At 56.1% G+C, this 22372-nt stretch overlaps 2 protein-coding genes across 2 annotated transcripts; one reads left to right on the top strand and one right to left on the bottom strand.

Moving 5' to 3' along the window:
* The first annotated feature begins 7264 nt into the window (after window positions 1-7264).
* On the top strand, window positions 7265-16515 carry TSPEAR (thrombospondin type laminin G domain and EAR repeats). The gene is made up of 12 exons (XM_088530179.1): window positions 7265-7334; window positions 8109-8329; window positions 8607-8845; window positions 9117-9207; window positions 9559-9715; window positions 10083-10214; window positions 10887-11119; window positions 12750-12936; window positions 14501-14730; window positions 15034-15221; window positions 15726-15827; window positions 16329-16515. Exons 1-12 carry the CDS (start codon window positions 7265-7267, stop codon window positions 16480-16482), a joined length of 2004 nt encoding a protein of 667 aa, XP_088386305.1. The 3' UTR covers window positions 16483-16515.
* A 2779-nt stretch (window positions 16516-19294) lies between these two features.
* LOC104573190 (leucine-rich repeat-containing protein 3) lies at window positions 19295-20192 on the bottom strand. Its single transcript, XM_010220373.2, has one exon. It carries the CDS (start codon window positions 20162-20164, stop codon window positions 19406-19408), a length of 759 nt encoding a protein of 252 aa, XP_010218675.2. The 5' UTR covers window positions 20165-20192; the 3' UTR covers window positions 19295-19405.
* Between the last annotated feature and the right edge of the window lie 2180 nt (window positions 20193-22372).

Below are 22372 nucleotides of genomic sequence, written 5' to 3'. Positions count from 1 at the left end.
TTTGGATGGTCTCTGTTGAGATGGAGCCCCTTCCTTGAGAAGTGTGTCAGGTCTCCACTCTATGGCGAGTGGGTTGGTTGTGGTTCCTTCCCCGTGTGCATCCTTAGTTGCAGTGATGGGGGCTAGGAGGGACAAAAAAAAAAGAAGTCATTACCAGCAAGGGTCAAACAGAGGTAAAAAGGCTATTTCTTGGACGTCGAGTAGAAGCCAGGGAAAAGGGGACCCCAAACATTGCAGTTAACTTAACCCTGGGGAGAACTGGTGCAGAAACCGGAGGGAAACACACATTTCTAATGTCCTTGTGCTGGATAAACTCAGCCGATGGCTTCTTGGAGATCTCAACCACGAGCACTGAGGCAGCCGTCAGTCCTGCCCGTGGCCAAACCAGGGAGCCTCTGTCTGGGATGCTTGTTTCCAGCTCCGTCAGCATCGCGGCCGGGCTCCTTTCTCCGGGCGCCGTGGGGCGAGCGGAAGGCGCGCGGGCACGTGCAGCGTGCTGGGACGGGAGCGATGCTGGTGGCTCTCTGCAGCAGGGTGGGAATCGCCCCCGGACGCCGCTCCCTGCCTGGGAAGCTGGTGGCAGGACTGGCAGCGTTGGGGCGGCTTTGTGCTTATTTGGTGGCATTCCTAAAAACAGTGGCTTTTGCAATCCTCACGCTGCCTGGACCAAAACTTCCTGGCAACCCCCTTTCCAGATTTTGGGGAAGGAAGTTTTTGAAAGGCGGCTGTGTGAAAAGCAATTACTGCTTTTGCACGATGCTGACGGGTTTACTGGTGTGGAGATTTCCTGTGGGAAGTCTGGCTGATGCCAGTGGGTCGTGCTCAAAACTGGAGTTACTCCAGGAAATACGCTGGAGACTTTCTGCTTAAACCAATGGGCCGAATCTGTGAAGGAGGAGGCCAGGCCTGGCTCCTTCCTCCCTTCCTGCCTGCTCCGATCGCTGATTTGCCTCCTGTGTTTACTCTGCGTTGCTCGTGGGACTTGCGGGCTGGAATTGTGCTTATTTGCGCAGTACCTCGGTGCCGCCTGGCCCCAATCTGCCTGGCCTCCGGGCACGGTTGCAACGGGGGGCGTTAAACTAACAGCAACCCCATGTGCTGAGCGGCCCCTTGGTGCTCGCGGGGCTCTTGCAGGCGGCGTTCAAGCCATCGCTGCTGTTTTTAAAGCTGCTTTGGGCACTGGGGAGTTGCAATGAAGGAACGCAGCGGAGCGCAGGGCGCCCTGCGGGCTCAGCGGGTGCTTTCAACCTCGCTGCGTGGCCGGGGTCCTCTGCATTTTGGGACTGGTGGCCACCTTTCACTGCCAAGGGGTCCTTGCCGAGCGAGGGGAAGCCTCCAAGGACTGAAGTTTCACCCACAATGTTGGAGGGGTCGTGCAATCACAGCAGATGCTGGCACAAGGGTCCCCCCAGGCTGGTCTCCCGCCCAGTGTCCCACTTGCAGAGGGTCTTTGGCCAGCCCTGGGTGACACTGGTGGTGACTTTATCTAGGTGAATCTTCAAAAGTTCGGTCCTTGGGATGCAGGTGAGACCAGCTCTGCATGCCCAGCCTCCCCTGGACAGGGCTTCCTTTCCCAGGAGGTCAAGCTTCCTTCTTCTCCAGGGAAGCTGGAAGCTCCAGCCTCCAGCCCTGGCGCAAGCCCAGCAGCTCCAAGAATGACTCGGGAGCTCTTCTTGCTGTACTTTATTCACTAGCACCAATGTGAGCTCTCCTTCTTTCTTCACTCGGAGGTTTCCCAGCTGCTGGGAGAGCAGCTTTTGAAGACGACACCTGCATAGTAACTGCCTGGGCTGTCACTGCAAGAGCCATGGGACACAGGGAAGACTCCGCTTGGCTGCCCACGGCACTTGCCAGCCTCTCAGGAGGACGGATGCTCTGCTGACCGCTGCCGGCCATAACCCATACCCTGCCCTGAAAGGACGGGCCCTTCCGTGCTGGCCTATGGGTTGCAAAAGCTCGAGATTGGGATGACTTTGAACTGGAGAGCAGCTGATGGTTGTCTGAGAGGGGAACATTGCTGGCCAAGGCTTGCGTCCCAGCTCTGCTTCACACCAGGGTTGATCCCTATGGCAAATCCTCCATTCTGAGGACTGGGAACCCACGGAAGATCCCATCTCATGGAGCGTGAGCTGATGAAGATATGACCTGGAAAATAGTCGACAGCCTCTTCCAAAATCCTAGTCAATGGAGCTGGGAGGCTGGATTTGTCCATGCAGCCAATGGAAGAGGGTCCCTTTAGGCTTTGCCACCAGTGGTCTATATGTGTGCGCGACATTTAATGTTAGAAAGCGCCTTTGCAAATTTCAGGAACGAAGGCTGAAATGAATAAGGCACAACAAACACTGCAAAATGACTCGGGTCTGCTAATAATAAAGGATGAGTTATGATCTTGGAAAAGTAGAAACATCGTCCTGTGTGCAGGGTCCAGCATAGCCCTGGTCTTGATTAGATGCCATTCTCACACCGTCCTCTGCATGTGAGCGCTGCTTGAAATGTATTGTCTACAGAAGCATTTCTCAACCCTTTCTTGTCCAGGGACAGCCAAACCTTTTTGGTAGAGACCCAGGGATCATTTTGTTCAGAGCTGCCACATGGTTTTATTTACAACCCATAAGAATTAGGCGAACGTCTGGCTGTTTGTCTCTTTTATTTCATCCTCTCTCACTTGCTTGTGCACATAGGAATGCGCGCGTGTGTGTTTAGGAACAATTTTTGTCGACCACTTCCTAGTGTTGCTGAGACAAGGAGCAGAGCCGGGACCGAGCATGACAGCAAGCGAAGCGATGGACCCGGTTGTCCTTATTTAACATTGCAGAGCCGTTCCCCTGGTAGGTCCAATGAGGGAGAAGAGCCACAGATGTGGTCCAAGCCACCTCACCAACCATTCTGCCAGGCCAGGATCCTAAGCTCAAGGATGCTGAAAATCCTTGAGAACCATCAACCATCCTCATATTCACCCTGCAAAGAGCTTCAACCTGAAGCTTTGGGGCCATCCCGTTCATTGATGCCCAAGACGCAGAGCACATTGCTAGACCAGTACCATCTTTCTCATCCTTTTATGCTGATTAAACAAGACTTTTGTTTTCTCCACCTTCTCCTTTGCCCTTCACAGGTTCCCCCACTTCTGGATGGAGCATCCTTACCTGGAGGCCTAGGTGTCCTTCAAGAGATGCTGAAGTTGCCCCTGGTGCTGCTCACAGGGTGATGCACTCATCAATGTCACATTGGGACCCAGCTGGGAAACAGAACGGCCCCTGCTCAATGTTTCTGGGCAGATTTCCACAACGTGTTTCCATTGCGGGACCTCTGCAGACCCAGGGATGCACTGGTTGGCATTAGTGGGTGCCACCATGCTCAGGGGACTTCCAAAAAAACAGGCCATTTATATAAGTCCCCCACTAAGGACAGCAGGGCGGTGCTGCCAGCTCTCAAAGCCCTGCTTGACTTGGCACATGTGTGCGGTCCTGTTAAATGTGCTCTCTCTGATGCTCGTTTGTGCCGAGTCCCTTTGCACCAACCTGCTCGAAGGGAAGGGGCCTTCCGATGGGTGCGCTTTGTGCCATGGCCGTTCCCTTCCCAATGTGCTGCTCCATCTGCCAGTAGACCAAGGGTTGGTTCCTGCTGGAGGCACCGAGGTGGCATCCTGGCGATGGGAGATGATCAGCCCCTGAGCTTGCCAGTGTCTGCAGGGTGTTGGGGAGCACTGCAAAGGGCTGAGACCATTAGGTAAGGCCATGCCCTACACCTTGGATGTCCCTTGTCACCCTGCAGATCCCATTTGGGGATGGCTCCTGGCTTTGTGCAGCCGGTGGACAGGGAGGTGATGCCCACAGTGGTGTCCCCAGCCTGGGGACAAGGGAAGAGCGTTTGGAAGAGGGATTGGGAGCCAGGGCACTCTTGAGATAGCGCTGCTTAGAGGTGCTCCATATGGATCCCCTGAATTGGGGGACAGCACTGGCTCTCCTCTGCCACGCACCTGTATCCTGCAGGGGTTGCATCCACTGCAGTCCTGCATGGATCTTCCCTGGATGGGCAGCTCTCAGAGAAGCCTGTTTGCGGATATGTCTTTGGCCATTCCTCACTGGCGATACCCTAGTATGCAAAACTTCTTGGCATTTTGTCCCGGCCATCCGCTTTCTATTCCGTAGTTTGCCCTGGGGAAAAACTTGGCGGGGGATACGGAGGGAAGCTAATTTCAATTGTTTGGAGAATGGAAGTAACTTGTTTTGTGGCTAGAGAAACCAAGTGGAGCTTGCTGTGTGTCGGGCGTTTTTCCACTGCTGTCTCCTGTTTGAATATTGTGACCTCGGGGGTTTCTAAGCTCACGCTTGGCACATCTCTGCCTTTCTTGGAGCGGATTCTGGCCTTTGGGCTGGGAGCACGGCCCTGGATGCCAGCGCTATGGCTCTGCATCATCTGCACAAGACATTATTTTGGTGGGGGGGACAGATGCACCTTGTGAGGTCTGACTTTTTGGGGGGCAGGGTGGAGCGAGCCAGAAGAGGCGCAGGATTCCCCCAGTCTGTTTTGGGATGATGCTGCCCAAAGCCAAGGGGCTTGTACGGGCAGCGAGCTCTTCACCTTGGGCTGCTCCTCACTGGGCAGGGGTAAATGTCCCACCTACTCCCACATGACCCCCCAAAAAAACGAATCACCATAAATGAAAGAGTAAAAAAAAAAAAAAAAGCAAAAATCCCTCCCCAAAGCCGCCTTCCAGAGGGTTGGGCAAAAGATAAAAGCTCTCCAAGGAGACGGGGCTCCTCCTCTCCCACCCTGACTTCGCATTTAAATGTCGGTGAGCGCCGGCCGCTGCCGCCGACGCTGCCTTGGCGGCCGCGGCGCGAGAGCCCCGTGCGCCCATGCGCCCGCCGCCCGCTCCCCGCGGGCCCCGCTGCCCCGTGGGGCCGGCAGCCCGCGCTGCGGACTAGCACCTCGGCACCCGCGGACAGGCCGAGCATCCCCGCGGAGGGTCGCTCTTGGCGGTGCCTTTGGGTGGCCCCGCGTACGGACTATGCAAGAGCCCCGCGGGGGAGATTGAGTGGCGCAGAGCAGGTCCTGGTGGATGGACTCAGCGAGGGCAGCTCCCTGATGTCGGCTCCGCTGCTGCTCTGGGCTGTCCTCCTGCACTGGGTCGCCCGCGGGGACCTCGGTCGAGGAGGGAAGACGTGGCAGCACTGCACAGGTAGGAGTGAGGGCTGGCGGGGAGGGACGCTGCCAGGGCTGTCCTCATCGTGCCGGGGATGCTCCTGAGCCCATGGGCTCCCGTGATCCTGATGTCCCCCAAGCCACTGGGCTGGCCAACTGGAGCAGAGCCTGGCAAGTGGGCTCTGCTCTGGAGAGGGGACGTGACTGTCCCTCGCCAGTGTCTTCCCAGCACCAGGGTTTCAATGGGGTATTGATGGACTGAGTCCTGGGTGGATGCATGGTGTGATGCCCAGCACCGCTAGAGCTACCTCCTTTCTCCGTACAACCCCTGGGATAAGCAGGGGCTGTCCCTGGGTCTGGAGTCCCTGAGTGCAGCGTAGGGTCAGGGGGAGCTGCAGGGGCCTATTGAGAAAAAAGCGAGCCCTTGTCCTTGTCAGTGGGGACAGCTTTGTGTCTGTCCATCCCCTGTGGTCACCTGTCCTGTTGCCACAGGAGAGACCCAGACCCAGGTCAAAACGTGGGAAGCAGTGGCCCTGATGGGTGGGGAAGGGCTGTAGGGGAATTTTCTGATTATTTTGGGAAGTATCTCCCATCCCAGCTTCTTTAATTGCTCCGCAGCTCTCTAAGAAACCCTTTCAGTAGCAAAACATCTAGGAAATTTACTGTCCTGTCTTCCTCACTTTGCCTTTGATCCTGCATCTCTTGGGTTTGAGCTCCCCTTGCTGCATCCCGGGCAGCACATGATCCCTGCTGAAGGCACCAGCCTCACTTCGCCTGGCTTGGGCAAAGCTTTTGGCTCTTTGGGCTCAAATTCAGAATGTCTCTGGCAGTTTGAAAGATGCCTCATTTATATTTTGTTACAGCCAGACTGGTTTTGAGAAGAAAAGCTAGAAGAAACCACCATTATTCTCCCCCTTGGAGAACATTTCTGGTCATCTTCTCTCCTAAATCCTCCAATCTTTCCAGGAACTCACGGGACAGCTGGAGTGGCCTCACCTAAATGGGAGCTCAGTTATTTGGAGTTAATTTGGAGTTTATCAGCTCCGTATTCCCTCCTTGCAGCACTTCTCCCCTCATCTCCAGGCCCAGCTTGGCCAACGGGGCGGCCCCGGCAGAGCGGACGGGCTCCAGCCCCTTAACGCTGGCCAACCTGCACTCAAACACTCCCAGCTGCTCTCCGAGTCACTAGGGGGTTTTGAGCAACCGCCAGCCGAGCTTTAATCGTTAGCAGCGACTCTGATGTGGGAAGCAAACTGGGACTTGTGGCTTTGGCTTTAATTAAAAACTGCCTTCGGTGGCGGAGGCTCCTTTGCTGAGCGCGGTGGCATGGGAGACGCCGAGCGTTGGAGAAGTCCCAGGCTGTGCTGGACTTAGAGGCTGCCACGTGGAGCTGGTTCCATCCCCGGGCCCCTGGGCTGTGCCCCAGCCCGGTCCCCTGCTGCGTGTCGCGCTTGGTGGGACGGATGCGCGGGGCTGCTGCCAAGGGCTGGGGAAAGCCGAGCGGGGCGAGGGGCTGAGTCACCGCGTGCGGACCCAGATGCACGCACGCCTTTGCACAATGTCACTCCGACTTCAGGCCATGTGTGCTGGAGATCACGAGGTGGCCGTTCCCTCTGGAAGAGGCAGGAGAAAGGCCTGGCCATGTGATGCTGGACAAGGCTGCGTTACTGTGCTGCTCCTGGGGTTCCTTCCTGGTTGTTTGTGCTGTTGCTCACGTTGGTCCCCATGTCCAGCCCCAGGGCACTGCCTGTGCTGGAGGAGAGGACTTCTCATTCCCAGCCAGCGGCAGAGCCCATGCATGGGTTCTGCTGTCCTCCAACCCACTGGGAGACGCGGAGGGATGGAGAAGACTTCAGGTTGGGCCAGAAAGAGGTGTATGGAGGTGGAAATACTTCCCAACTGCAACCAGTTTGAGTTGTTGGTCCAGCCTTGCCCACCACCCTCCCCTGTTTGTCTTTCCCTCGGTGCCTAAGCAGTCAAGATTTATGAGTGCCAACAGGAGCTCAAAGCCTACGTTAAGTTGGACGCGTGGGTATCCCAGCTGCGGGCTCCCAGCTGAGAGCAAAACCTGGAGGGTGGAAAGGTGCCGCCTAATTTCTGCACCTCCCCTTGCCCAGCGATGGCTGCATCTGGTCCCATAAATGAGGCCGTGGAAACGCGTTTGTGGGATATGGGGGATGAGGAGCTTGGTAAGCCAGGAACCAGCGCCGCTGCCCTGCCAAAGGGGCTGGGACGGGGAAGGGCTGCCAAGCACCTGCCCCAGGTCCAGCCCTCTGCCTGGGCAGCTCCTTGCAGCGTTTTTGGGTTTTGCCGGGCCCTGCGCGGCTGCTGCTGCTGTCCCGGGCTGTCTGCTTCCCAGATGTGCAAGCAGAGGGTTTCCACACAGCGCTGTTTTCATCCAGGCGATGCCCCCAGGGCGGTGCGTGTTGTTGTCTCCTCTGGGGAGAGGATAATTGTTTAATGAGGGCTTTTTTCGGGTGTCTGCCAGCAGAGTGCGTGAGCGCAAGCGATTAGGGCTGGGCTGGGGAGCGTGGACCTGGGCTAGAGGTAGGGGAGCGCTGCACTAGAGCACCCTGGGGACAATGACACTGTAGTCAAGATTGGCTGCCCCTCTAGGGAGCTGCACAGCAGAGCCCCAAGGATGCTCAGAGCTGCCAGGCTGCTGAGTCCCGATCCCAGTTGGAGATGCATCCCTGTGGGATGGTTTGTGCTGGTGAGCCTGCACTCTCAGCACAGAGTCCTGGCTCTGGGGATGGCAAGAGGCCAGCAGCACCACGCAGAGGGACCCACGGGGGTCCCAGGATGCAGATGCTCAAGGTCCCTATGGTGTCACCAGCCAAGGTTGGAGAAGGGTTTGCTACCCAAGGGCTCTGGAGCTGGTGGGAGGGCAAAGCCTCCACAACACCTGGGCAGATTGGGATTGGTGCTGGGGCCATCACATGCTCTGTCGTCTCTCCGCACAGACCTGCGCCCTCTGGACATCCTCGCCGAGGTGGTCCCTGCCAGTGGGGTGGGCCGCACCATGAGGGTGTTCCAGGTGCAGGGAGTGCGCGGCTTCCAGCTCACCGCCTCGCGGCCCCGGGCCTTGAGCTTCCCGGCCTCCCGGCTCTTCATCCACTGTGACCGCTTCCCCGAGGAGTTCTCCATCATCGTCACGCTGAGAGTCCTTAATGTCCCCGCCAAGGTAAGCACTGCTGGACAGGGGTACAGCCTGAACCTGTTGAGTTGGAGCTGGAGGTTGGGAAAGGAGTGGGCGCAACCTGGCCCTGGAGCTTGTGGCAGTAAGACTTGACCACGGTGTCTAAGAACCACGAATGGCCCCGTCCTCATTGTCTTTAGTGCCTATCTGACTGTGCTGATGGCCCACGTACCCCCGTGAGCGCTGCTCCCATCAGCTTGCTTGCAACAGCTCTTCCAGCCCAAATCCCATCCCGCAACATGCCATGTCACCTCTTTTGCAGAGAAATGAATACCTCTTTACCCTCATGGCAGAGGAGAGCCACAACGTGCTGGTGGGGCTCCGCTATGCGCCCAACAAGCTTCACTTCCTCTTCTGGAGCCAGGAGCACTCCAACGGCTGGCAGACCCGCGTCACCTTCCGCAACGTCTCCTTGTCGGACAACCAGTGGCACACGCTCGTCCTGGCTGTCTCCGGCCAGTCCTTTTCCCTGACGGTGGACTGCAACGTCCCCAGTGATGTGTAAGTTGGAAGGGACGCAAAGGGAGGCAGTTGCTGAGGGCTCGGAGAGGCTGGAGAAGGTGCCAGGTTCTTGGTCTTTCTGCCAGGTCCTTGCAGCGGGCAGGAGATGCTTGTGAAATTATCTTCTGTTTCCTCTCTGTCTGTTCGCAGGATGGTGGAGACGCCATTTCCAACTTCTCTGTCTGTGAAGAGAGGTCTTTCTGCCAGGTCCTTGCAGCGGGCAGGAGATGCTTGTGAAATTATCTTCTGTTTCCTCTCTGTCTGTTCGCAGGATGGTGGAGACGCCATTTCCAACTTCTCTGTCTGTGAAGAGAGCCAGCTTTTATCTGGGCAACAGGAGGAGAAGGAAAGGCTTGTTTACAGTAAGTGTCACCCATGGTGCCCAGCTGTCCTGGGACATGGATGTCACCATGGCACTGTGGGCCTCTGGGACAGAGGTTCCCAGGACAAGACACCTGGCTGTGGCGCAGGACGCACCTCTACAAGCTTCTCACCAGTGTTGCTGTGGTGCCACCTGCTAAATTGCCAAAGCCTTGAAGGCTGAAGATGTAACAAGGATCTGTGGATGAATCATGGGGAGGCTTTCAAAGCCCGACGGGGAGGGAGACGAGTAAGATTATGGGGGGAGATTCAGGCCATGAATCACCTGCAGTTTCCATCACCTCTTGGTCTTGCTGTATTTGGTCTCTGTCATGCTTTTTCCTCTTTTCCAGGGCTTGCTCAGACAGCTTGTTCTGTTGCCAGGGGCTGATGCCACCCCTCGAATATGTACGTCCATGAATTTTAAAGTCACAACACTCTCTGTGCCTGTTATTCTCCACGACCTGCCGGTGAAGCCAGCAAGCAATGAGGTGCTGAAATACCCTTATGGTCAGTAATACCCAGCAGTGAGGGCTTGGAGTTTTGGGCCTTTTCTGATTTTGTGGTGAAGGGCTCCTTGTTCATGACTGGGTGAAGAGCTGGGGCAGAGGGAGAGAGGATTTCCCAAAAAACTCATGTTTATGAAAGTATGTTTGGATGCTGGAGTCCACAGGAGGATTTTGTCCAACCTATGGATGCCTGAGGTCTATCTGAAGTGGTGTGAGCCCAGGAACATGGGGAAAGGTTGAGAAGCTGGATATCCCAGGGCATGGTGGAGAGCACGGCTGCTGAGCCCTCCCTGTGTGCTGGGGTGAGTCACACTGCCTCTCCTTCACAAGAGCTAAGAGTCTCCTGCTTTGCTTTTGCCCACGCACAGAGACTGACATGAAAGTAACCCTCGGATCCCGCCCGCCCTGCACCAAGCACGACAAGGCGCAGTTCTGGTTCAATGCCTCCCAGAGAGGGCTCTACCTGTGCAACGGCAGCGCCTGGATCTCTATGCTGGAAGGTAACGGTGTGCGTCACCCGTACAGCAATCTGGGCTGTGGAGTGGAGCTTGGGGAGCAGAGGTTTGTCCTGGCAGAACCTTGGGGCAGGAGCCAAGTCTGCAAGGAAAGGTCAGGGCAGTATGGTGAGGCTGCGGTGCCCCTGCTTGGCTCTGTCCTGCTTGGTAGGGTTTTGCTCTCTGTAGCCATGTGGACGCTTTTGGTGTAGCTCTTGACTCAAGAACATCCAGGAGCCAGACCTCCTTGGTTTCTCTTGTGCCTAGACCTCCTTCTTTTCTCTTGTGCCCAGACCTCCTTCGTTTCTCTTGTGCTGCAACCTCATGCTGGGTTTGGATGTACTTTTTTGTCCCCTGGGGGAGTTGCAAGTGGCTGGCTTCCCCCTCCTATCCCTTGAGGATGCCCTTTTGGCCATCAAGGATAGGTGCCACGTTTTGGAGTGCCACCCTGCAGATCAAAGCATGAGGATTCATGGCGCGAATGTGCTGCTCAGCAAGACAGAGCCTGTCCATTCACCAGCCCTTCAGGTCTGGGCCCTTCACTGTCCAGGATGCCACAACCTTTCTTTCCATCCTAAAGCTCCATGCAGAAACAAATGCCACCAAGCCAGCTATGCAACACCAGACATATCTGAAGACAGGAGAGCCTGACTCCTCATTTTTTATATCGTACCCTAGCCAAAAAAAGGCTTGACTATGTGGAGGAGTACCAGAATCTGGTGACCAACTCGGAGACAATGGGCCTCGAGGTCTTCACCATTCCCAAGGTGGGGCTGTTTGCAGCCACCGCCAACCGGTACACCCCACCTGGGTCAGCTATCTACAAGTGGACCGATGGGAAGTTTGTGCCCTATCAGAACATCCCCACCTACCAAGCTCAGTCCTGGAAGTATTTCACCATAGGGAAAAAGGTAAGTCTGTCTAGAAGGTTATTTCAATGCTATAACAAACTGCAAATGCCAAACACTGTCCCACACTGAACCTGAGTCTCAGGCATGGTTTTGGGGGCAAATCTTCATCTGTGCTGTGTTTGCTGGAGTTATGCTGATGCACATATTCAGCAGGTAATGGTTTGTCCTGGGGGCTGCCTGATGATCTGTGTGCACAGGCTGGACTGCACTATGTATATTAGTACTCTTGCCAAGACAACAACAGCATCCATTCCATGTTCAGCAACTGATGTGTGAAGCATAGAAAACCACATGTCCAGATAGCTCAGATCTCGTCCCTGAGCTGTGCAGCTCTCCAGGATGCACCATGGATGCTCTCCCAGAGCTCCACTGTGTCCAACCTCCAGCATTTTTAGGTTCTTCCATGAGTTTGGCTCCATCTCTCCTGCCCTAGGCAATCTGCCTCGTGACCTCTGCAGAGGATCTGCCTGGCTTCTCTCCCTGGGGAGCTACTCATCACCTTTCAGGGATCCCCAGGTCAGCAGAGCCAATGTTTCCCAAGAGCCAGCCCTGTGCAGAGCTCCCAGAGAAATCCCCACCACGTCCCCTCTAGCATAATGCGCCTTGGCTTGTGGCTGCACTAGCGCTGAATGTCCCCACGGGGCTGCAGGCTCCTCATCCACGAGCCACGTGTGCCAAAATATGGAGGGATGGGCAGAAATCCTGCCTCCAGGATTTTCTGGCACTGGAGAGAGCTCTGCTTTGTTGTGCAAAGCTCTGCATCCTCATGGGCAGAATGTGGAGACATCCTTGACTGCACTGGTGGGAGCCAACGTGGCTTTTCCTACTCTCCCTCTAAACCCACAGCACCCCCTCAGAGCAATCACTGCAGCTCAGGAGAAGGAAACCAGGCTGGTGGCTCCCAAGAGCAGCCAGAACAGGGCCAGAGCACCCAGGGCCTCTCCTCCTCCCTGTGCTTTTTACACAGTGAAGTTCCCACAGTTTCATTAATCAAGGCTAAGGTGCTTCTTTGCCTTCAGCTCTTCACAGTTTTCAGCTATCCTGCTGTGTCAGAGCTGTGTAAAACATATTTCCATGCATCCTTATATAGGATCTGTGCATCTGCATATCATGTTGGAAGCAGATTGGCCCTAGGTTTATTAGGCAGGGGAGCCTCCTCCCTTGACAATTTGGGGGAGATTTTCTAGCTGGGGCCTTGTCTGAGCACTCAGAAGCTGGAGGAGATAGAGGCACATGTAGCTGCAGCACCTTGTGCTCAGCTCAAAGCGCTCAGGGTATGAGATGTGTCACTGGAGAGTCTGGAACTGTCAGCTCCTGAGTCTCGGTGTTGGATCCGGGGCTTTCTCTTCTCTTTAAAGAGAAGGAGACGCCCTGAAGCAGGAAATCTTAAGGTGGGAGCTCGTTGGTGTGCACAGGAGACCTTGCTGGGGCTGTGTGCAGGACATACCTGCTTGGGCCGTGTGAGACTGGGGGCTTCATGAGCCAAATCTTCCCAAAGGTCCCAGGTGCTTCCTGAACACTGGGAAACCCTGGGCTCTCCCAGCCCTGCATCCTGCCTTCCCCTTGCCTGTGCTTGACTGTGCCCCTGCAAGAAGAGAAAAACAAGATGTCCTGGCTTGTTATTTTTCAGATCTTCCTAGCAGTGGCTAATTTTGAGCAGAATGACAGGGGTCAGGAGTACTCTGTAATATACAAGTGGAGCCGCAGGAAAGAGAAATTCATCACGTACCAGCGGATCACCACGCACAGCGCTAGGGACTGGGAGGCATTTGTCATTGAGGGAGAGGCTTTCCTCGCGGTGGTCAACCACAGAGAAGGTACCCAGCCCTTATTCCTTCCTGGCCCAGCTCCGGCGGGTGTGTGGCCAGGGCAGGGGGCTCAGCGGGGGCATCACAGGGGACCCACTGCAGGGATCGAGCCTCAGCGCATCCTCCTGCGGCTCCCCTGGATAACAGGCACATGGGGCAAAGCCAGGGAGTCGGTGGACACGGATTGGCCTGCGGTGTCCCCTGGGAAACTCAAACTGCCTCGTTTTAGGAGAGGAAAATATCTGGGAAAGTGGTTGATGCTGTCCCCCTCTCTGCTCCCAGCTGCAGAGGATGAGGACAGGAGCAGGGGCAGAGATTTTTTTTGCTGAATCTCTCTGCTTCTTTTCATCTCTTTGCCCAGAGCTAGATAACATGGTGGCATGGGAGGGGCAGGAGCCTTTGGAGCAGCCAGAGTATCAGCCTTGAAGGTTCATGGAGAAAACCAAGGGAACGATGGTTGCTGCCTCCAAATCAGCCTGCTTGGCATGTTCTCCCTCCCTGGCCATGCTGCAGATGTGATTCACCCTCATCGTCCCCGCAAGCTATGAGCTATTTGGGGTTGGGGGCTGTGTCACCTGCATGTAGCATGATGGGGATGACGCCATGGCCCTGGCTCTCCAGGGTGACCTCAGCTGGATTTGGAGCCTGGGTACCAGTTGTGACATCTCCTGTCCCACTCAGTGGACCTCCACCATAGCCAATGCAGACATGACCTACTCCTGCAGCAACAGGCAGGAGGGTCCTGTTGGGGACCATGCACATTGTGCAAAGGTTAAGACCATCCATGGCCAAAACAAACCTTGCCATGATGATTGCCCATAAACCCCATTAACACGTAGCCCCACTGCTGCTCAGACATCAGAAGCATCAGTGGGGCAGAGCTGATGTGAGTGTGGGATGGAAAGGGCTGAGGCCAGCTCTTTATTGGAAGAGCAGCTCCAACCAGCGCTGGGTGGAGATGCCAGACTGAAGGCACAAAAAGATTGTCAAATTTAAATGCCACCTGGAGCTGCCATGGGCATGAGGCCACAACATTTGAACAGAGATCAGAAATGGAATAGAGCAAGTGCTTCAGTACCTGATGGCCTCCAACGGAGTGCTCAGGGTCTTGCAGGACTTTGGGTTACTGTTCCGATTGCCCTTTCTGGAGTTGTGTGAGCTAATGCATGAGCTTGCATGCAGAGGGAGACAGCAGCCCCAGATGTTTGTATCTTAGGGGCTGGTTCCACCACACACAACCGCTCTATGGGGCAAACCACAGAGCTTGGTTGCCTTAAGGTGCTGGCACGGTGCCACCCGGTTTGCATAGTACTTGTGTGGGGTAATAGCATCCTTGCTTTTCTCTGCTGGGAAGGATGGCTGTGAAGCCGCCACCATGTGCTTGAGAACCTACTGCCAGTGTTTCGTAGGGGTGGAGGCTCTTTGGCTGATCCTTGAGCATCTGTCCCTAACAAACAGCTTTGCAAAGTGCAAAGTATTTGCATAGCTGCACCCATTTCTGGGTCTTATTTCTCATGTGAGCTAAGTATTCATTCCTTTTCATTGTCTTGCTTGTCTTTCTGTCTTCCTCCAGGGAATAATCACAACATAGACAGTGTGATATACAGGTGGAACCCTAGGACGGGGTTGTTTGAGACCAACCAGACCATCCCTACCTCTGGAGCCTATGACTGGGAGTTTTTCACCATCGGGCCATATTCCTTCCTGGCCGTGGCCAACACATTTAATGGCACATCCACCAAGATCTACTCTCACATCTATATCTGGCTCAGTGGCTCTTTCCAGCTCTTCCAGTCTATCCTGGTAAGGACTAACAACTAGTTAAACTCCGCTCCTCAGTGTCCCTTCTAAATCCATGTCACTGGGGTTCAGGTAAGGCCAGGGACTAATTACGGGGAAAGTTGTCTGCAAAGACAGCGATACTTTCCCAGGAATTCTTCCCTAGGGAGTGAGCAAGTAAGGTTTACTTCAAGGTTTACTTCTTTTCCGCTAGAGAGTTTTAAGAGCGGGTAGCCTCTCCCTGCACCTCCTGCCACACTTACCAGTGGGCTTGGCTTGCAAAGGTTTCTCTGCGTCCAGCTTCTCACGTGGCTTCAATCCCTGCAGACATTCGGGGCTGCTGACTGGGAGGTGTTTCACATCGGGGACAGAGTCTTCCTGGCTGTGGCGAACAGCCACAGCTACGACAGCGGCACATCGGTGCCTTCCAACTTCTATGCCATAAACTCCTCCATCTATGAGCTGAACGTCACTGCCCAGATGTTTGTCAAGTTCCAGGACCTCCTCACCTACAGGTACCTGTGCAAGAAGAGCTGAGGCACCCCATGTCCCTCCTATGAGTTCCCCAAACTGTCTCATGTTCTTTTGCTGGGCCCCAGGGCTACCTGCAAGGTTGTATATTGAGGGCATAAGGCTGGTGGGGAGGGCAATGGGGTCTTGTCACCTCTCACTGGAGTGGTGGTGGCATTCTTGTTGGTCTGTGCCAGCAACCCCGCTTCATATGAGCACCATGTGAAGCACAACACGTGCAAGCACCTACTCTGCTGCCCCAGGCTAAGGACTAGCATGTTGGGAGCCCTCAGCCTGGGGCTTTAGATCCCTCTCTCCCAGTGGGTCCCGCTCAGGGAGGATGAAGGAGGCCAAACGCTAAACACCTTGAGCAGAGTGGGCCCAACAGGCGTCAGGGCAGGCTGGGCTCAACCCTGTGGGCAAGGCGGATGTGTCTGCACGCAGCCCCTTCCTCAGCCTGGCTGTGGAGGGACCATCTCACCTCATCCTGTGCTTCCTTCATGCCACAGCGCCCTGGACTGGGAGTTCTTCTCGGTGGGAGACGACTCATTTCTGGTGGTAGCAAACTCCTTTGATGGCTTCACCTTCTCTGTTGACAGTATTATCTACAGGTACTGCTGCACGGCCTGGGCAGGGCGAGCTCTCCTGCAGGCCCGGCCCTGCGTGGGGAGGTGAAACGCAGACGTGCCCGCGGGAGCAGCAGTGGGGACGTGTGGCACCTCTGCTCGCTGCCATGGAGCTGTGGCAGGCCCTGTGCCTGCGCAGGCCCGGGTCACGCGCACTGGGAGGGCACAGGACAGCCCACCAGGAAGACATGGCTGGGTAGCTGTTCCCAGCCATCTTCCCACTCGTGCTTACCCCAGCAGTTCCTGGAAGGAAGGCGGAGTGGGAGTGATGCCCATAAACTCTGGGGCCTCTTCCCAGAGGAGGTAGATAGGAGCATTCCCAGTTTTTGTACGGGATGAGCAAGAAGCCCCAGCGAGGGGCATCCTCCGGCCCCAAACCACAGTGTGGACATGGAGGATGCCAGCCCCACAGCTTGTCTTTGCTGGGTCTATGCCAGGCGGGGTGCCCAGCCCATGTCCCGAGCGTTAACTCCCATCCCTGCACAGGTGGCAAGGCTATGAAGGCTTCGTAGCAGTTCATCACCTCCCCACGGTGGGCTGTAGAGACTGGGAGGCGTTTAACACTACCGAGGGCTCCTACCTCCTCTACTCCAGTGCCAAGGAGCCGCTTTCCAAGGTGCTCAAGCTGAAAACCACCTGAGGTGTCCGGGATGAGTTCAGCTCACCACCAAGACCAGAGCAAGTTGTGCACCAAGGCCAGGAGAACCTCCTGCCTGCAGTGGATGGACCATGGTGCCTCAGGACACCAGCAACAGTGACCTCGGCGTCGGCCCCAAGGCTGCTTGGCTGGGTGCTCTGCAGGATGAAGAGGAGGAGGGGAGCTCCCTGCAGCCCTGATCGTGGCCCTGATCCTGCTTTTGGGCTGTCTCTCCTGAGTAAACTCTCCTGACGTGCCCCAGAGCCATGCCACATGGACCAGGGCCTCCGTAAGGTGCCTGGATCCAAACTGTTTCCCCAGTTATGCGGCATGAGGGGCTCATCCAAGACCCCAGCATGGGGCATTCTCCAGCTAGGAGATCTCAGAGCTGCTGTAGGCCCTGCAAGAGCCTTGGGAAAGGCCAAGCAGAGCACACGCTATTGGGATGACTGTGTGGTGGTGGGGAGGAATTTGCATATCAGAGATTGGGGTGGGAGGGAAAAAGTGCCTTCAGGCTCAGCCTTCACAGTGGTTGGGGTTATGATGTTATCAAGGACCAGGCTGACCCATCAAACTTAGTGTCAGTTCTCGGAATGTCCCTGCGGGGTGCCCATCCGGAGACACCCCGTGTCTCCAGCCATCCATGCTGGCTGATGACTGTGCCAGCATCTTTGCACTACACCAGACCTCATTCCGGTGCCCTGCTGCTGCACGGTGCTTGCAGACCTGCCTGCTCCACCATGGCTGATTGCAGTTGCCCTCGCTGAGCAATTTGTGTGTATTGTACAACTCCATAGATATATTTTACAGGCAGATTTGGCAAAGGGAGTTTATCGCAGTTGGCATCATGCAGGTGGTGGGGCAGGGGATCTTCTGGAGCAATGACATTTGCACTCAGCTTGAAGGGTTTTACAGACTCACTTTGATATCATACTGGTGTCCACCACAGGATGAGTGACCTCCAGGCAAATCTTCCATGAATTAGGGTGGACATGTCCACTGCTGGGATGGGAAAGACCAAAAACTGCTCCAGATGACAATGTAGCCTCTTTACCTCACTTATCTGTGTGGTGGAGAAGGGAGGGGACCTCTACTTAACTGGAGCTCTAATAAACCATGAGCACAATAAACCAGCCTGCATCCCACAGACAGGCTGCAGAGCGGCTCTGCCCACAGGGTAGCCTTTTCCCTCAATCCATGCAGCCCTTTTGGGGAATCTCTGTGCACCTTAGCCTCCTCTGAGCTCTGGCAGGGCTTGGCAGGGGCTAGGATCAGGGAAAAGGTGGGAACAGATAATGCACCAGTGCCCCCAAACCCAGCCTAAGGTTGGCCTTAGCCTTGACCTGGGCTCAGACAGTAACCTCCATTGCTGAGGATTATAGCACACATAGCAGGGGGGGATTTTGTACCTGGCTGGCTTGTACAACCCCGTGTGGGTCTGTGCCCCCTCCAGCACCAGCAGTTCCCAGAGACCAACTCTAGAGCTGCCCACTGATGGCTCTGAACAGGGCCACCATTTGCCTATGAGGCTGAAGCAGTCCTGAGCACATCAGGGTGCTGGGGGTGAAGGAGACCCTCTGCCTCGACCCAAGGTGGCTTTTCCTGCCTCTCCCAACCGACCCATAGCATTGCTCAGCTATTCCCCAGCCTCTGGGCTTCTTACTCAGGCCTGAAGATCACAACCTGGACCCCAGACAGCTGTGGAAAGACCACAAGAGGTGCAAATCCCCAGGGAAGAGCGCACTGCCTGATCCGCCTTGGGATGCAGGCCAAAGCGAGCCCATTTCCCCGGCGCCGCAGGTCGCTCCATCAGCTCTTCCTGGCAGCGCAGGGCGCAGGCTGGGGGCAGATAAGGCTCGCTCTGCTGGGAAGGCTCATTTCCTCCTGCCTCTGAGGGAGGTAGAATTCAATTTGGTCACACTGCTCTGAGCAGCATCTGTAATTCAGCCTCAAGATGGAAGGCGGGTGAGACAGGGTGAGATGTCCCTGTGCTTACTCAGTGAGATGTGGAAACATGATTTTGTCTGCAGACAAGCCCGCTGGCCCCTGCTCGAAATGCGGGCAGAGAGGATTTAATCTAATGGGAGCTGAGCTGGTACATTAAATTCAGGGCTTCAGACAAGAGCACCATCACCCTCCCTCCCCACCTGTGGGGCAGGACCCCTGGTTTTTCTTTCCAAATGGGGTGTAGGTGGATGCAAAAGCTTGAGGACCATGCCTGGAGCAAGCCTGTGAGTGGGGACTCACCTCTGGAAGCAGGATGAGCCCAGGAAATCTTGCCTGGGAAATCGGAGAAGGTTCAGAGTCCGCAGCTCCCTATCTGCACGCTGTCTCCCACATGCCCAGCTCCCCGTGTAAGGAAACCCCAGGGGCTTTTCCCAGGTACAGGGCTTTATTGAGAAAACATAAGTTTAGGAGAACATCTGGATGCTGCTGGGAGCTATCAAGATGCTGTGGGTGCTGGGGACGATGTCCTGCTCTCTTCAAGGCCGATCTCTTGTTGGAGCCATGATGGGATGATCCTGCTGCAAGGACCAGCCTGTCCCTCTCCATCGCAGGCTTTAGGGAACAGAGCTTTCCTTTGATAGGCAAAGTGAACACCGTCTGTGTTCCCATGGACCTGTTGTCTCCAAACCATGTTCCTCACAAGTGGTGTGGCTGGGGTGTTTTCCCTGCTAGCCTGGCTGGCAGTGGGTCTCCTGTGGGGGAGAAGGTTGCTCTGCACCGGGGAGATGTTCTGCCCAGGCCCCTGTGCCCCATAGGCAGGTCTGCATCAGCGGCATCCTCTGCCTTCCCCATCACGCCGCTCTCCCACGCTTGCTCTGGGGCTGCTGGAGTTGGCTCCAGGCCTCCATCCCTGCTGGGGTGGTCACTGCTTTGCAGGCTCTCTGCAGAGGTGCTGGGAGCAAAGCGCCCCAACCTTGTACTACAGGACAGTGCTGATGGTCTCTGCAGGGTTCTGGGTGCTTGGTAACGATTTCAGGTACTCCACATGCTTGCGGGCATCCTCTCGATTGTGCCGGACATAGCAGACCACGTAGGTGATGACCATGGCAAACCAACCAAACATAGTGATGAACATGGCCACGTCCGTGGTCCTCTGGCGCACGCTGCAGAAGTTGACACCAGCATCCAGGACCTGGAGCAGCGGCTTCCCCACATACTCCTCCCGCGGGGCCGTGTGGCAGGTGATGTCCTGGACGGAGTCGGGGTCCAGCTGTGCCTCCCACAGGACCTCCTGCAGGGCGCACTCGCAGTGCCAGGGGTTGTTGGCCAGCCGGAGCTTGGCGTTGAGCATCAGCAAAGCCTCTTTAGGGATGCTGCGGATGCGATTGCTGGAGAGGTCGAGGGTGCGCAGGCCGGCAGCCACCCCTTTGAAAGCTGCCCCGTCGATCTTCTCAATGGCGTTCCTGGAGAGGTCGAGCTCCTCCAGGTGGGACAGGTGCCTGAAGGCGTTGCTGGGGATCCTGGTGATGCTGTTGGTGTCCAGCTTGAGGAACACCGCATCCTGGGGGATGTCCTTGGGGATCTCCTCCAAGTGCCGGGCACTGCAGAGAACGGCCTTTGCCCCTGCCCGCTCCGTGCACTGGCAGCTCGGGGGGCAGCAGCTGCCCCAGGACAGGCACAGGAAGAGGCAAATGGAAACCTGGGCAGCTCTGGCTGCTGCTGCGATGGAGAGCGTCATCGTGCACCCGGGCAGCTCGGCATGGCTGCTGGCAACGCCTCGGCCGCTGCACGAGCTCGGGGCTGGCCCGGCATCTCCTCCGTGCTCCTGCAAAGCCTCTCTCACTGCCGGAGGGAAGCGGAGGGCAGGAGGTGACGTGGCATTATTACTTCCCTCAAATGCCGCTTACATCTGAGGTACCCTGGAAAAGCAAGGAGATGTTGGGCTCTGGAACCCTACAAACAAACGCTTAATGATGCTGGCTTGTCCAGGACAGTTTAATTAGGCTCCAGATTAACTGCACCTGGACAGAGAGCTGCAGAGAACCTGCACCTCCCCTTCCCTTTTTCTCCACTTGCTCCCTGCGCATCCCACCTGGGTGGGCACAAGGATGCGGGTAGATGCGGGTGCTGAGATGGGTGCAGCCTGGGAGCTCGCTGCCGGCTTCCGCGCGGAGCATGGGGATTTGCTGCTGCAAATCACAGCAGAGGCAAATTCCCATCTCACCCCAATCCGGGCGTTAAAATAAAACCGATGACTCAGACTCCCCAGATCATCAGAGCAGCTTAATCACCCCCGGGTTTTTAAATAACAAGATCTGGAGCTGTTCTGCTTTCCTCATCTGTGAGCTGGTACAAGTCGCATATCTAAGGGCTTTTGCCAAAGGAAGGATTAAGAAGTGAGTGCTCTTTCATTCTTCATTTTTTTTTTTAAATCTAAGTGAACAGTATGTATTAATACCTGCCTCTAGGAGCTGGATCTTAGAGAGGAGCCGCTGAATATCACAGTAACGGGAGTAATCCAGGACTCATAAAGCTCACCCAGCCCTGCTGGATATGAGACAGGAGATGGAGCAGGTGGCCTTTTATCTGTGCATCTGATGCTGCAGCCGAGCCGAGGGGGGAAGAGACCTCCACGGCGGGGCTTGTTGGTGGGAAGGGACCCCATAAGCCCCAGGGAGCTTCTCCCCAGGGATGAACTTGCCTATGGTGAGCTCAGCAGATGAACTGGGCAGTGAGCAGCAGGTAGAAAGTCCTGTGGGAGAAGACACCCTCCCTTCGGTACCAGCGCTCGTAAGTCATCATCCTCCCTCGGTACTAGCATCCTCCAGGTACCCACATCCCGCTGGTAACAGCATCCTTTAAACGTCGGCATCCCCTGGGAATCAGCACTGCCCCCTGTGCACCTCTCACCCCGGGCAGCCTCTTACCTGCTGCTCCGGGGGCGTCCCGGCTCCGTGCGGCTCCAGCTCCGGCTCCGTGCGGGCGCCGGCAGCAGCCGAGGTGCTGTCCCCACTTGTTGCTGCGGCTGCTGCTGCCGGTGGCCCGGGGACGGGCGGTCCTTGGCTCGGTGCCAGGGCGGCACCCGGGCCCGGGGCGGCGCGGGGGGAGCCGGGGCGGTGCTGGGAGGTGAAGGTGGGAACGTGCAAACTGGGCTCACCCCACAAGTTTGCTCTGAGCGTGGCCTCTGGACGTGTCCAGTGGTTAAACAGCTATAACACCACAGCTGTTGGTTATTTAATACACAGTTTATTGAGCTGGGTTGACTAAATTGCCAGTCTGCCCCTCTCGCTGAGTCCCCGTGCATCACCGGTGAAGCTGAGGTTGTGCTGTGATGGCCATCAGCGTGGGAAGGATGGCTCCATCTGGCCAATGTCCGATCCTTTGGGAGTATTTAGAGGAAGGAAAATCCCTCCCTGAGCAGCCTGGTCATAGTAACAGTCCCCATGGGACTGTTCTGGGGTTATTAGGAGCCCCTGGAGACTGTCCCCACTCTGTTTTGTTCTTCTTGCACCAGAAAAAGTAAGTGAAGGACCCCTTAACAGCAGAGATGTCTGAGATGGCCCCACTGATGTTCTCACTTTGGGTCCTACTTGCCCGAGGGGCCACAGAGCACAGCCACCTGAGCCCCAGCAAGTTGTCCTTTTTCCTTCACACATGTGAGAAGTTGGGGCAGGCAGGTGACCTTTAGTACAGGGCATCCGTGCTTTGGCTCACACAGAAGGAAGGAGTTCAGCTACAACACGGCCCTTGGTGTATGCAGGCAGGCAGGGTCAGGCAAAACGATTGCATGTGTGGGCCACCTGCATGGAGGTACGAGGCTATAAGCACATAAGCTGCAAGGGAGGCACTCACACCTTCACAAGAAGCACTGCATCACAGGTTGGGACCACGGTGCTGGGTCTGGGTTGCTGGAAGTGGAGACAGGGCAGTAGGGCTGCCAGAGCAT

Source organism: Tinamus guttatus, unplaced genomic scaffold (genome assembly GCF_059628265.1).
Source record: "Tinamus guttatus ecotype Peru unplaced genomic scaffold, ASM5962826v1 Tinamus_guttatus_pri_ptg000364l, whole genome shotgun sequence".
Taxonomy (NCBI): domain Eukaryota; kingdom Metazoa; phylum Chordata; class Aves; order Tinamiformes; family Tinamidae; genus Tinamus; species Tinamus guttatus.
Note: the sequence above shows the minus strand (reverse complement) of the source record. Positions and strands in the feature narration are given on the sequence as shown.